Genomic DNA, 14650 nt, shown 5'->3' with positions numbered 1-14650 from the left:
CATTCTGACTGTCCGGACCGACATTAATCATCAGAACAATCGAATGTACAGATTAGCTAAAGTGAGGGTGTTACAAAAACATATAATTCTATATATATATATATATTTGAAATATATTGAAATTATGTTTATATTATATGAATTCCTTTTCATTTTATCTTATATTTCAAATTTAATAAATTCTTTGTTATTATTTTTATTTTTCTTAATTATAATATTTTAAAAAATGGCTTTGATATATTATTATAAATGTTATATGCATATATGCTAAAATTTAAATATTATCTTATAATTAAGAAAATAATAAAACTATACAATAAATAGCATGTTTTTAAAATTATTTCTTTGATATATTATTATAAATATTAGATACATATATATTAGAATTTAAATATTATCTTATAATTAAGAAAACAATAAAACTACATAATAAATAGTATGTTTTTTAAATAATATAATATTTTTATATTTATATAATCCAAAATTATAATATAAAAATGTTTTTTATATTAAATAAAGAGACAATAAAATTAATTTTACTTTTAAAATCTTTCAGATATTTTTCATTTTAAATTTTAAGTATTTTATACACAATAAGAGAGTTAAAATGAAATTTAAAATATTTTATATTTTTTAAATTAATTTTACACATTTTATATTTTTAAATAAAATTATTAATTTTTTCATTATGTTAAATTTATGAATACAGGCATCAATTTTTTTATTAATATTTTTTAATATATATATATATATATAATTTGATATGTGGATGAAGTCATCGAATACGTATTGGAGATTCTCACGACAACATGTCTTTAGTTTCGTCCGAGATTTGTCAGTTTGTGAATTGATGTCATTATTACAAGCAATCGAGAAAGCAACGCATGCATAAGGTGGCCCAAAAAATGCAAAAGGTAAGCGCCAGCTTTCGATAACGTGTTATTTTTTTTTTTATAATAATCTCTAATACAGTCATTATTAGAAAATAAAAAATAAAAACTTTGACACTGTTTAAAGGAAAAAAAATATAAAGTTTGAAGAAGTTTATAAAATTGTCAAAAATTATCACTGTACATTAAAAGGCAGTCAAGCTTCTACAACATATACAGCAGGCTTCTCACATCTCCCTGGAGTATGATGATGTTGAATCCTTGTTCTCTGAACAAGATGAACCAGATGAAGATACAGTCTTTGCCTTTGGAGCAGATACTGGCTCAGAGCAAGACCACTCTTTCTCTTCAGAAGAATCCAGTTCAGATACTGAAGCCCATTACTTGTCTTACCTGACTCAACATATCCAATCCTCTCAATCAACTTATGGCCCAGACACTATTCTAATTCCTTTAGTCCCGCTTCATATTCTTCCTCGTAAATATGAACGGCCCATTAGTGTCATTGGTTTCCTAGATACCGGGCCTCACAAAAGCATGATGAACCTAGCCATCTTACCTCCAGAATACTAGTTCCCTCATAAAGAATACTTCAAGGCAGCAGATGGGAATGTTTTCAAAACTAGCCTCATCACCATTGGGATTCAGTTCTTCCCTACCTGTATCCTCTGGACCAGGGTCATCGGGACAGATCTTCCTGACAAGGATCTGCTAATAGGCTTTGACTTGTATCAACAGGCGAAGCATTTGAAGATCCTCCCCACAGGATTAAAATATAAGAGGAATTTTCAGCCATTCACCTCTGTCCCAAGGCTATATTCTTTGGCTGATGCTTCAGCAGAATTTCAAGAACATAAGGAGCTCCTCTTAAGATCCTGTGCTGATTCCCATGCACATTTTCACCATCATCACCCCTTGTGGAAGAACCCAGATTTCTTTGTCAATCTCCCGTTCAAACTCAATGAGGATATCAACCCGACAAAAGCATCACACTAGGGGATGAACCCTACAGACTTGGCTCTAGCCCAAGAAGAGTGCAAACAGCTTCTCCAACAAGGTCTTATAGAACCCACTTCCTCTCAGTGGGCCTGCCAGGCCTTTTATGTTGAAAAAAGATCTGAGAGATTAAGAGGAAAGAAAAGACTTGTCATTGATTACAAGCCCCTCAATCATTTCCTTCAAGATGACAAGTTCCCACTACCAAAACCTGAAGCCTTGTTCACCCAACTCCACGAGGCCCATGTCTTCTCCAAGTTTGATCTTAAAGCTGAATTTTGGCAATTAGGTATTAACCCCGCTGATAGGCCCAAAACCGCTTTCTGTATTCCCACGGCCCAATACCAATGGACAGTCCTTCCATTCGGCCTTAAGACGGCCCCATCAGTTTTTCAAAAGGCCATGACAAGGATATTCGAGCCCATACTTTATAGTGCACTTATTTACATAGACGATATCCTTCTCTTCTCCAAAGATGTTACGGCCCATAGAACCCTTCTCTCTACATTTCAATAATTGGTGGATTCCTATGGAATTATGCTATCAGAAAAGAAGAGCTCATTGGCCCAAACTGATATCGACTTCCTTGGAATAGAGTTCAAAGATGGAAAATACCAACCAGGACCTCACCTTGCAGAAGAATTACTGAAGTTCCCTGATAAGGACTTGACAGTAAAACAAATACAGCAGTTCCTTGGTATTATTAATTATATCAGGAAGTTTATTCCCCATGTGGCCACCCACACCTGCCAGCTATCAAAGATGCTTAACAGGAATGCTCCACCATGGAAAGAAGAATAGACATGTGCAGTCAAGGCATTAAAAGAAGTGGCTCTGAATCCATCACCTCTGAAGATTCCCAGCATTGGACATCGCATCCTCCAAACTGATGCTAGTGACACCCACTGGGGTGCAGTCCTCATCGAAGAAATACAAGGAGAAAAGCATATCTGCAGACATGCTAGTGGAGAATTTCCAGAGCTTCAGAAACATTATCATTCGGTCTACAAAGAAATATTAACTGTCAAAAATGGGATAAAGAGATTCGAATTCCATCTTATTGGCCACCATTTCACTGTGGTCATGGACAGCTCATCCTTCCCAAAGGTTCTAGACTTCAAAAATAAGTCTCTTCCTGAATCACAATTACTGAGGTTAAAAGACTGGTTTGCCAAGTATAAATTTACAGTCCAGCATATCAAAGGGAAACATAATTTGGTTCCTGATCTTTTATCCAGGCCCAAAAACCTCCACCTGATTCAATCTTTCTCTACACTCTCTTTAATCCTTATGGCATCATCATCATCCTCTCCACATACTCCTCCGATGCACAATTTCCTAGTTCCTACTCTAGACAGTTTTCCCCCAGGATGCTCACCTAACCAACCTATCACAAAAATGGCTAAGTTTGCAAGGGACCATCTGTTCCACTACCTAAGCACCAGAAACACTCTGAGAGGGTTACTCCCATCCTCGTCTATCTTTATCCCTGATAACCCTTTCCTCACCTGTTTCAGTATCCACCCTGATAGAGAACTCATCCTGGAAGATCTATGGCTTCTCTGGTGCATGGTTACTCTCTATTCCATAGGGATAGAGTTCCCACTCATGGCCTTATACCAGTATGTTATGAGTAACACCAATAGGACTCTCCTGTCCAGATTCCTGGAATGGTTCAAGCCCATTTTAGCATGGCGCTACAATCTGAAGCGCATCATAGACACCCATGGAATTGAGGAAAGGCCCATCAGCGCTCAGCCCAATATCAGGACTATGTTCATAATGCACAGGCTTTTCTCTAGAAGGCCCGATGGATTCCTCTGGACCCAGAATACTGAGTACGAATGGAGAACTTATGAGGGATCAATCACTGAAAAGGACGCCATGGGACCCTTAAGAAAACAACTAGCTGAATATCTCTGTGAAATCAACAGCTATTATTGTCTGGTGCCTCCCCATGTGAATTGCACATCACTTGGTCCCATCCAGTCTCTCACTGATGAGCCCATTGACTGGACCCATCCCATGTGACAAGATTCCCAGAACCCAATGGACACAGAGTCACGGGATGCCATTTAAAGCGCTGACCCACCATCTCCTGTACACTGACAGTGGCCAAAGGACTTTTTTGGAATCGACTCTGATGACTCCGACTTTGACACCCTCAACCTGTCCACCACTCCATAAGAAAAGTTAAAGTTTGTCAGTCAATAATGTAATGATGTGTCCCCTTTATTTTGTTTTTCTTTATCTACTTAAGAGTGTCGGTAGCTAGTTTCCAACCTGTTGCCTGTAAACCTTAAAGCCTCCAAGTCTATATAAGGAGTTGCTCTCTTCGGTTGTAAACAAGACTCAGTTTTCCTTTCAATAATATTCTCTGAAGTACTCTTCTATGGCTTTCTAAGCTTTTCTCTTTCTCTCCGAAATCCTTTGAACTTGTATCATGCTCTTATAATCAGAGATACTTATGCTCTACACTTGCATCTTTAAGAGGATCCTGTGTATCAGAAATATCTTTGTTATGATATTAGGTACGACGGTCCGGCTATCATATGTGCAATGTACAAAAGGGCACAGCCAGTGAGTACCTATGGAGAGGGAATAGGCATAGCATGAGTACATTATACATATGATAATGGCTCCCAGCTTATCTTGGTATCAGAGCCTGGTTATACTTGTATTATACATACTTCATTGGTAAGTAGGGGAGAAACTTTCAACCTTTGATAATTCACTATTTTCTGCCATCTTCTCTTATCTTGGTATATCGGCTGAAAACTAGTAACTGCTTGATTCCTTCCTAGAAGGTAGAGTGATCTCTAGCCACAACGCCACGTACCAAAAAACCATGGCTTGTCAAACACCTAACCCTGTTGCTGAAACTCATCTCCAGACCCCTTCTCCCTTTGAAATTGTTAATCTCACCTCTTCTCTTTCTTCTCCTCCCCCTGCACTTCCCTTGGTGCAACCCTGTATGATGTTCTCACCTGCCTCTTATGAAGCAGATTTTCCCCCATTAACACCACAGACAGACTAGCAAATCAAGATCTCCACCAGACCTTTCATTCACTCAACTAAGGTTGATAGTGAAGGTCAGATCACCCCGATCACTCAAGCTGAAGAAGTTCTGAATTGGCAGACAAAGAATGCAGCTGTCTAGAATAAGACATTACAACTAATTGACTCCAAGATTGATCAAGTTCTCACCAGAACTCATCACATTGATCAAAAGGTCGATTCTTTTATTGCATTTGCCCAGAACATGTATAAAGACTTGCAAAGCAGAATTGCCCAGCTTGACAAGGATTTATGATCTTCAATCCAGCAAAGGAGATTTGGCGCGGAGTTTAACCAGAAGGAACAGGAAATCAGAACGTTAAGAAAACAGTTAGCCCAAGTTGAAGCGGACCTGCGAAAGCCAACAGAGGCTCCTGTTTCTTACAGCCCATTTTCCACTCTAATGGCCCATAATCCTTTCCTTCCTACTCCTGAACCTGCATATTCCCCTTTCGGCCCTTTTAACTACTCATATGAACCACCTTCAACCACATATCACCCATCTCCATTGTTCAGACCTACTCCAACACCTACCAGATATGAGCCAAAAAGTCCATCTTCTTCGGAAGAATCCCATCCACCTAAAAGAAAGATTGATAAGGGAAAGGACAAAATGTATCTTGATCTTCCTCCTCAGCATATGGTGTCTATACCCTCTGAACCAGATGATGACTCTTCTGATAACTCGTCTGATGATAGTGAGGATGGACAAATGGATATCACGACATTGCTTATGGCTGATCCTCAACCAACTACATCTCAAACAGGCCCTTCTCCAACTACAGATTCCACCAGTGGCACCACAGGTCCTCCCACTGGACCTCCTCAAACCCAAGACCCACATGTGGAAATGCCAGAAGATGATCCAATCCTGGATTTTAATCTCCCAGGCGCCCCACATCAATCCAGGCCCAACTCAGGCCCATGGTTCACTAGACGACATTCCTCCCTCAAAATAGAGAGATCGTCTCGCAGAATTTAAAGCTTGGCTTGATGTTCAGATGCTTCGAGAAAATGCTGATTCTCATACTGTCCTCAGAGAATTTATCTCTCGAACTACTGGCACATTACAAGACTGGTTTGCCTCCATTGGAGAATATAATAAAGCCCAGTTTTGTCACCTGAATGTTATACAGGCTGTCAATGCTATTTTTGCTGAGTTCCTTGGCGATGCATCATTATATAGCAAACAGTTATGACAGAAGTTCTTTAACATGCGTTGTTGCTCTCTAAAGAGAACAGATATTGAAAGGCATTATCAGCGCATGGCTCAGCGCTATTATTTGTTAAATGGATATAATGATGTCAACCTCAGACATACATACATTGCTTCTCTTCCAGAAGTATTACAACCTGAACTCCACAGGAGCATCACTGCTACCAGAAGAGCAATGAATGCCATAGAGATCCATCAGATGACCTTGGCTTGTTTAGATAAAATGTGTGAGCAACAGAAGCTGTTCAAGGACATCATTGACAATAGCAAGGCCTTGAAGAATATCTACCAAAAGTTCCACCTTGCCATCAAATGTAAGGAAAAGAATTGTGAATGCAAGCCAAAGAAGAAAGGGCATTACAAGAAGTATTCCTCTGGGTTCAAACCTCCTTTTAGACAGAAGAAAGGAAGAAGGCCAGTTAGATATTTTCGAAAGAAAAGAACGGGTACAAAGAAGACTGACAGGTGCTACATCTGTGGCAATCGAGGTCACTATGCCAAGAACTGCCCTAAGAACCCTAATAAGGCAGTCAAGATTCTACAACATATACAGCAGGCTTCTCACATCTCCCTGGAGCATGATGATGTTAAATCCCTGTTCTCTGAACAAGATGAACCAGATGAAGATACAGTCTTTGCCCTTGGAGCAGATACATGTGCAGTCAAGGCATTAAAAGAAGTGGCTCTAAATCCGCCACCTCTGAAGATTCCCAGCATTGGACATCGCATCCTCCAGACTAATGCTAGTGACACTCACTGGGGTGCAGTCCTCATCGAAGAAATACAAGGAGAAAAGCATATCTGCGGACATGCTAGTGGAGAATTTCCAGAGCCTCAGAAACATTATCATTCGGTCTACAAAGAAATATTAGCTGTAAAAAATGGGATAAAGAGATTCGAATTCCATCTTATTGGCCACCATTTCACTGTGGTCATGGACAGCTCATCCTTCCCAAAGGTTATAGACTTCAAAAATAAGTCTCTTCCTGAACCACAATTACTGAGGTTAAAAGACTGGTTTGCCAAGTATAAATTTAGAGTTCAGCATATCAAAGGGAAACATAATTTGGTTCCTGATCTTCTATCCAGGCCCAAAAACCTCCACCTGATTCAATCTTTCTCTACACTCCCTTTAATCCTTATGGCATCATCATCATCCTCTCCATAAACTCCTTCTCTGATGCACAATTTCCTAGTTCCTACTCCAGATAAGGAAGTCGATATCAGTTTGGGCCAATGAGCTCTTCTTTTCTGATAGCATAATTCCATAGGAATCCACCAATTATTGAAATGTAGAGAGAAGGGTTCTATGGGCCGTAACATCTTTGGAGAAGAGAAGGATATCGTCTATGTAAATAAGTGCACTATAAAGTATGGGCTTGAATATCCTTGTCATGGCCTTTTGAAAAACTGATGGGGCTGTCTTAAGGCCGAATGGAAGGACTGTCCATTGGTATTGGGCCATGGGAATACAGAAAGCTGTTTTGGGCCTATCAACAGGGTTAATACCCAATTGCCAAAATCCAGCTTTAAGATCAAACTTGGAGAAGACATGGGCCTGAGGTGGGCCTGGATTGATGTGGGGCGCCTAGGAGATTAAAATCCAGGATTGGATCATCTTCTGGCATTTCCACATGTGGGTCTTGGGTTTGAGGAGGTCCAGTGGGAGGACCTGTGGTGCCACTGGTGGAATCTGTAGTTGGAGAAGGGCCTGTTTGAGATGTAGTTGGTTGAGGATCAACCATGAGCAATGTCGTGATATCCATTTGTCCATCCTCACTGTCATCAGACAAGTTATCAGAAGAGTCATCATCTGGTTCAGAGGGTATAGACAACATATGCTGAGGAGGAAGATCAGGATACATTTTGTCCTTTCCCTTATCAATCTTTCTTTTAGGTGGATGGGATTCTTCCGAAGAAGATGGACTTTTTGGCTCATATCTGGTAGGTGTTGGAGTAGGTCTGAATAATGGAGATGGATGATATGTAGTTGAAGGTGCTTCATATGAGTAGTTAAAAGGGCCGAAAGGGGAATATGCAGGTTCAGGAGTAGGAAGGAAAGGATTATTTTCTCGTGCTTTTGGTAAGCTTTCTCCAATTTTTATCAGACAATGGATGGTCATATTCATTTTCCCAGTAGTTATCACAACAGTCACAATCTTCATCACACATTCCAGATCCTGGGAGATCCCAGGAACAGTGACCATCTATCTTCTAAGGATAGATGTAATGGTTGTCAGGTGTTACTGCTCCAATGGGAAAATCTTCTTGCTCCTTTTCTAATGGCTGGACCATCATGGTCTGGAATACAGGCAAGGATCCTGTAGAATGCCGCGGTGGCTGAAAAGTGGTCTGTACCGTACCGCCAGGATTTCTCCTGAAAGAGGATTCTATAATCTGGATTGGTTGAGAGGTTGAATGGAGCCTTTCATAATTGGTTAACCAATCCTTTGGGATGAGCTGTTCAAGCTCACTTCTAGGTAGTTGCCTAGGTATCTGAACAATTGTTGGGATGGTCTCAATATCTGCTAACACAAACAGAGCATCATTTAAGATGGATGGCTGAGATAGATCTACTGCATGATCCTGCAGCCTGTAGATAATTTGATGGTGTAACGTAGCCATCATGGAGGATGTAACTGCCTCTTGCAAACCTTAGCAAGTTCTCAGAAGAGACTATCCAGATAATAGCCCATGGATTGGTATCCATGAGGAAACCAAGCAGAAGAAATCTCTTCCCATCTATGAGCTTGCCCTTGAGATCATCAGAAAAGAAGGAAAGAGACTACCCCCTCTTAAACCAGTTTCTTCTCCCCCTGCACTTCCCTTGGTGCAACCCTGTATGATGTTCTCACCTGCCTCTTATGAAGCAGATTTTCCCCTATTAACACCACAGACAGACCAGCAAACCAAGATCTCCACCAGACCTTTCATTCACTCAACAAAGGTTGATTGTGAAGGTCAGATCACCCCGATCACTCAAGCTGAAGAAGTTCTGAATTGGTAGACAAAAAATGCAGCTGTCCAGAACAAGACATTACAACGAATTGACTCCAAGATTGATCAAGTTCTCATCAGAACTCATCACATTGATCAAAAGGTCGATTCTTTTACTGCATTTGCCCAGAACATGTATAAAGACTTGCAAGGCAGAATTACCCAGCTTGACAAGGATTTAAGATCCTCAATCCAGCAAAGGAGATTTGGCGCGGAGTTTAATCAGAAGGAACAGGAAATCAGAAGGTTAAGAAAACAGTTAGCCCAAGTTGAAGTAGACCTGCAAAAGCCAACAGAGGCTCCTGTTTCTTACAGCCCATTACTAAACTTTTCTCTTTCTCTCCGAAATCCTTTGAACTTGTATCATACTCTTATAATCAGAGATACGTATGCTCTACACTTACCTCTTTAAGAGGATCCTCTGTATCAGAAATATCTTTGTTATGATATTAGGTGCGACGGTCCGGCTATCATATGTGCAATGTACAAAAGGGCACAGCCAGTTTTATTTTTTTAATAATTATTAATATAAAAACATTTGATAGTTTATAAAATATATAATTATTAAAATATAAAATAAATAATTACTTAATTACAAATTTTAGATATAAAAATTATTTTATTAATAAAATAAAATTTTAAAGAATAAATTATTTCAAATTAAAAAATAGCTAATAAAATTAATTATCAATAAACGATAATGACTGATTTGTTAATGAAATTTAGATTTTAGAATCAAATCTTACAAAAAAAAAAAAAAAACAAATCAGAGATTAACTCACGGATTTTAATATATATCAAAAACTTAATTGTAATTTAGCTAATGATACGTTTGGATCGAGAGATTTAACTTGTGAATTTGGATTTGGACTAAAATTGTTTGAATATTCTAAATGGACATAAATTTGGATTTTCATATATTTATAACAAATTTAAAAACTAAATATTTAAAATAACTAATTTTACTTTATTATTTTTCATTAAGTCATTGACATTGGGATACAAACATGTATCCTTTAGAAAAAAGAGTAAATTATAACTAAGTTTATGAAGTATAGTAAAACCCATAAGTCAGTCTTTAAATTATTTTTTAATATTAATTTAGTTCTCAAATTTAAATTTCATTAACAAATTAGTCCTTATCATCTAAATTTAACTCCATTAATAATTTTCAATTTGAAATAATTTAATTATGAAATTTTATTTTAATAACAAAGTGGTCTCTACATTTAAATTTTATATTTAACTAATTATCTATTTTATATTTAAATAATTATATATTTATAAATATTAAATATTTTTATATTTATAATTATTTAAATATAAAATATAAAATTTAAATATTGGAACTATTTTTTTAATAAAATAAAATTTAGGGATTAAATTATTTTAAATTGAAACATAATTAATGACACAAACTAATTTATTAACAAAATTTAAATTTAAGGATCAGGTCGTTAATAAAAATAAATTAGAGACTCATCCGTGAATTTTCCTATACCTCATAGATTTAATTATAATTTATCCATAAAAAATTAAAAAAAAAGGGGTAAACTTGGTGCTCATTCTAATGTCGTTGATTCTTTCAGAAGCACTTTGGAATCTCCTTTGCTGCGTTCTGCTTATCTTTCGGCTCCCCTGGTCTTGCATTTTCTTGCACCTCTGTTTTCCTTTTGCTCCTTCGGTATATGCTTTTTTTTTTTTTTTTTTACCTTCTTTTATCTCAGATTATGATCCTCGAACTGATTTTGGTTCTTTAGTTTGTTTTCTGGTTGCAGTTTCAGTCTCTTATATTGTATTTTGTAGATTTTTTTCGCTTAATATTCTGTGTCTTAGATTGAGAGTGTTTTAATCAGTTTGACAGTCTGAATTTATTAGATTTTCATCTGCTAAATTTTTCATAAATTTTAATTTTATAATATATTTTTTTTAAATAATATTTATTTTAATTTATAAATTAATTAAATTAATTTATAAATTTTAAAAATAAATTAATATATTTATTTATAATAACTTTTATTTTAATACTTATAATTTCTGTATTTATAAATTAATTTAATTAAATATTTTAATATATTATTTTTAAATTTTATCGTAATATTTATTTTAATCATTTTAATAATAAATATATTTATAAATTATTTTTTATTAAATAGATTAATATTTATTAATTACTTATAAATATTTTAATTAAATATATAAATACTCAAATTAATTTATAAATATTAAGTAGTTATAAGTTATTTTTTATAAATTAAATTATGAAAAATTTAAAAAGGGCTAAACCTGGCGTCCAAGCATTGGGGACTTGGTTGCTGAGAGCAGCCGTGACGACTTGGTCTCCATTCTATTTATTCTCGGAATAGGGACATATAGTACACTACATTTGCCTGCTTAAAGCGACCCTCAAAATTTAATTATTATTAACATTGAACCCAAAATAATAATAATAATAAATTATTAACTATCCTAATGAAAACAAAAGGCAAAAAATAAAATATTATCTTGCTTAGTTCGACTTAATTTGTTGTGATCCTAATTAATTAACTTCTGTCTATATGCATTTGTTTTTAACGTTTGATCGATTAGCTGTAGGATGAATTGGATTGTTCTATATATTCATTCTTTTATAATCTTTCACTCTCTGTAGATTTCAAATGATAGAATTATTTAAATTTGATTGCATCTATTATAAATTTGATATTATATGATAAGTAAGTTAAATATTTTTATTTATATTTATATATTTATTATATATATTTTAATTAATTTTATATAAATCTCAAACATTAATTTAATTTAAAAATTATAAAATTTATTATTATATGAGATTAACTTATATTAAATACATCAAGTATTAGTCAGAGGTATAAATTTCTAAGATGGGAAATTATTAGGTTTTGATTTAATGCATTTCTTTTGACTTTTAGCAAATAAATGGAGAAGTTTTTTTAATGTATAAAATTTCATAATACTATAATTTTATGTAAAAAAATTTAAGATAAATTATTTATACAAAATATAATAGTAATTATCTTGATTTAAAAAATTTAATTGTATTAACAAAGAATTTAAGTTGATTATTTGACGGAAAGCAAATTTACTTAGTGGTAATCTATTGTTGTTCGACTTGACAATAAATAGAGGAAATAATAAATTCTTAAAAAAAAATACCTAATCATTACAAAAGATAACAAATTCTCCAAAAGAAAAAAGGAAGAGACGAACTGAAGAGACAAATAAGAAATACTTACATCTAGATATTATTAATAAAAATATATTAAAAAAAATATAAAAAATGTAAAAGGAGAGCAATTACCTATGAAAATACTAATTAGTGACTACACAAAGACTCGAGGAAAAAAGGAGAGAATGCATTTAATATTATTAATTATTGAGTAATATTCACCTGCAAGTTGCAACATTTTTTTTCCGTTTTCCTCTACGCCCTCCTGGGCTACGCCTTCCTGCTCTGTATAAATTGCTTGTGTTAGTGAAACAAAAAGCAAATCCAATCAAGAGACAAACAATGGAAAGGGAGCAAAGGGCCTGGTTAGCTCACGTTTTAGTCCTCCCATATCCTGCCCAAGGGCACATCAACCCAATGCTTCAATTCTGCAAGCGTTTAGTGTCCAAAGGAGTCATGGCCACACTAGCTAACACTAAACATCTCACCAAATCCATGAACTTAGACCCTACTAGCATGATTGATCTTGAAACCATATCTGATGGCTTTGATGAGGGTGGCTATGCACAAGCAGAAAGCCCAGAAGTTTACTACTCTACTTTCAAAGCTGTAGGATCAGAAACCTTGGCAAATTTAATAAAAAATCTCAATGATTCTGGTCACCCTGTTAATGCCCTTATATATGATGGGTTCTTTCCTTGGGCACTTGATGTAGCCAAGCAATTAGGAGTACTAGGGGTTGCTTTTTTCACTCAATCTTGTGCTGTCAGCAACGTATATTACCATGTCCAGAGAGGTCTCCTTCCAGTGCCATTATCAGAGCCAGTTGTTCAACTTCCTGGATTGCCATTGCTGGAAGCTTCAGAGACACCATCTTTTATATATAATGTCAGCTTATACCCTGCTGCTTTTTATTATCTGTTAGTGAATCAGTTCACCAACATTGATGAAGCAGATTGGGTTCTTCATAACACTTTTCAGAAAATGGAGGAAGAGGTACATATATATGCTTGTGCATGCAATTTTGTTGAAACTCTGGTTAATTTCCAGGATAATTCATTGAACTTTTTATGACTTTGTTGGTGTTTTCTGATTAATTACAGGTTCTGGATTGGATGGCTAAACGTTGGAAATTGAGGACTATAGGACCAACAGTTCCATCCATGTACTTGGATAAAAGAAATGAAGATGATAAAGACTATGGCATCAATCTCTTTACGCCGGATTCTAGTGCTTGCATGAATTGGCTGCATGATAAGCCTAGTGGTTCAGTGGTGTATGCATCTTTTGGAAGCCTGGCACAACTTGGAGTTGAACAAATGGAGGAGCTAGCTGCGGGGTTGAAGGGAACCAAACGCTACTTCCTGTGGGTTGTTAGAGCAGCAGAGCAATCTAAACTGCCTGGAAACTTCATAGAGGAGACATCTGAGAAAGGTTTGGTGGTTGCATGGAGCCCACAACTGGAGGTCCTGTCACATGAGGCAATAGGGTGCTTTCTTACACATTGTGGGTTCAATTCTGTTCTTGAAGCTTTGAGCTTGGGAGTTCCATTGGTGGCAATGCCACACTGGTCAGACCAACCCACTAATGCCAAGTATGTAGAAGATGTTTGGAAAATAGGAATTAGAGCTCGGCCTGATGAGAAAGGTATTGTGAGAAGAGAAGTGGTGGATCTTTGCATATGGGAAGTAATGGAAGGAGAGAAAGGGAAAGAAATCAAGGACAATGCAAGGAAATGGAAGAAGTTATCCAAAGAGGCAATTGATGAAGGTGGAACTTCAGACAGGAACATAGATGAATTTGTGGCTGCATTAGTTAAATCCTGATGTTGTTTCACGTTCAACAACGTCAAAAGTTCTCTTCATTGTATGTCTGGATTATTAGCTAGAAGTGTTCGGCTCCGTTTTTTGGTATGGTTCTATCAAAAAATTGAAATCGAAATCATGCCTTTAGCTCTTTAATTTTTAGAAATTAAACTTGCAACCAAACTTTGATTTTGTTTCAATTATATTCTAAGCAATTTCAATTTGATTCTAATTCAACATGATTTTCATACTATTTTTTATATGGTTCTTTATAAAAAATCAAAATTAAATTAAAATAGTAAATACAAATTCAATTCAATACAATTTAGTTTTTACAATGATAATTTTTTTTTAATGATACAATTTAGTATGATTTCTTGATTCGGTTCAAAATTCAATAACCTAAAGATTCAATCTTGAGGGGGGACTAATGATATAGCTCCCTAAAATATACACTTGACCTAGAAAGTCAGGTTTTTAGATAGCTCATAGGCCAAACCGT

General features: G+C 35.7%; 2 protein-coding genes across 2 annotated transcripts; both read left to right on the top strand.

The window, feature by feature from the left end:
- The first annotated feature begins 4734 nt into the window (after positions 1-4734).
- LOC131169323 (extensin-like) lies at positions 4735-5925 on the top strand. Its single transcript, XM_058128534.1, has 2 exons — positions 4735-4848; positions 5212-5925. The coding sequence occupies exons 1-2, from the start codon at positions 4735-4737 to the stop codon at positions 5923-5925; spliced, it is 828 nt and encodes a 275-aa protein (XP_057984517.1).
- Positions 5926-12590: 6665 nt separating this feature from the next.
- On the top strand, positions 12591-14385 carry LOC110648193 (UDP-glycosyltransferase 74G1). Its single transcript, XM_021802341.2, has 2 exons — positions 12591-13339; positions 13447-14385. Exons 1-2 carry the CDS (start codon positions 12686-12688, stop codon positions 14167-14169), a joined length of 1377 nt encoding a protein of 458 aa, XP_021658033.2. The 5' UTR covers positions 12591-12685; the 3' UTR covers positions 14170-14385.
- The last annotated feature ends 265 nt before the right edge of the window (positions 14386-14650 follow it).

The sequence above is a fragment of the Hevea brasiliensis genome, chromosome 10 (genome assembly GCF_030052815.1).
Source record: "Hevea brasiliensis isolate MT/VB/25A 57/8 chromosome 10, ASM3005281v1, whole genome shotgun sequence".
Lineage (NCBI taxonomy): Eukaryota > Viridiplantae > Streptophyta > Magnoliopsida > Malpighiales > Euphorbiaceae > Hevea > Hevea brasiliensis.
The sequence above is the reverse complement of the archived record's forward strand: the minus strand, read 5'-3'. Positions and strand labels throughout refer to the sequence as shown.

Bases quoted from the DNA above. Each gene is read 5' to 3' on its own strand.
- LOC131169323 (XM_058128534.1), top strand. From the start codon at position 4,735: ATGGCTTGTCAAACACCTAACCCTGTTGCTGAAACTCATCTCCAGACC. The intron at 4,849-5,211 runs GTGCAACCCTGT...TCTTCAATCCAG, and splicing joins CTCCCCCTGCACTTCCCTTG to CAAAGGAGATTTGGCGCGGA.
- LOC110648193 (XM_021802341.2), top strand. From the start codon at position 12,686: ATGGAAAGGGAGCAAAGGGCCTGGTTAGCTCACGTTTTAGTCCTCCCA. The intron at 13,340-13,446 runs GTACATATATAT...GATTAATTACAG, and splicing joins TTCAGAAAATGGAGGAAGAG to GTTCTGGATTGGATGGCTAA.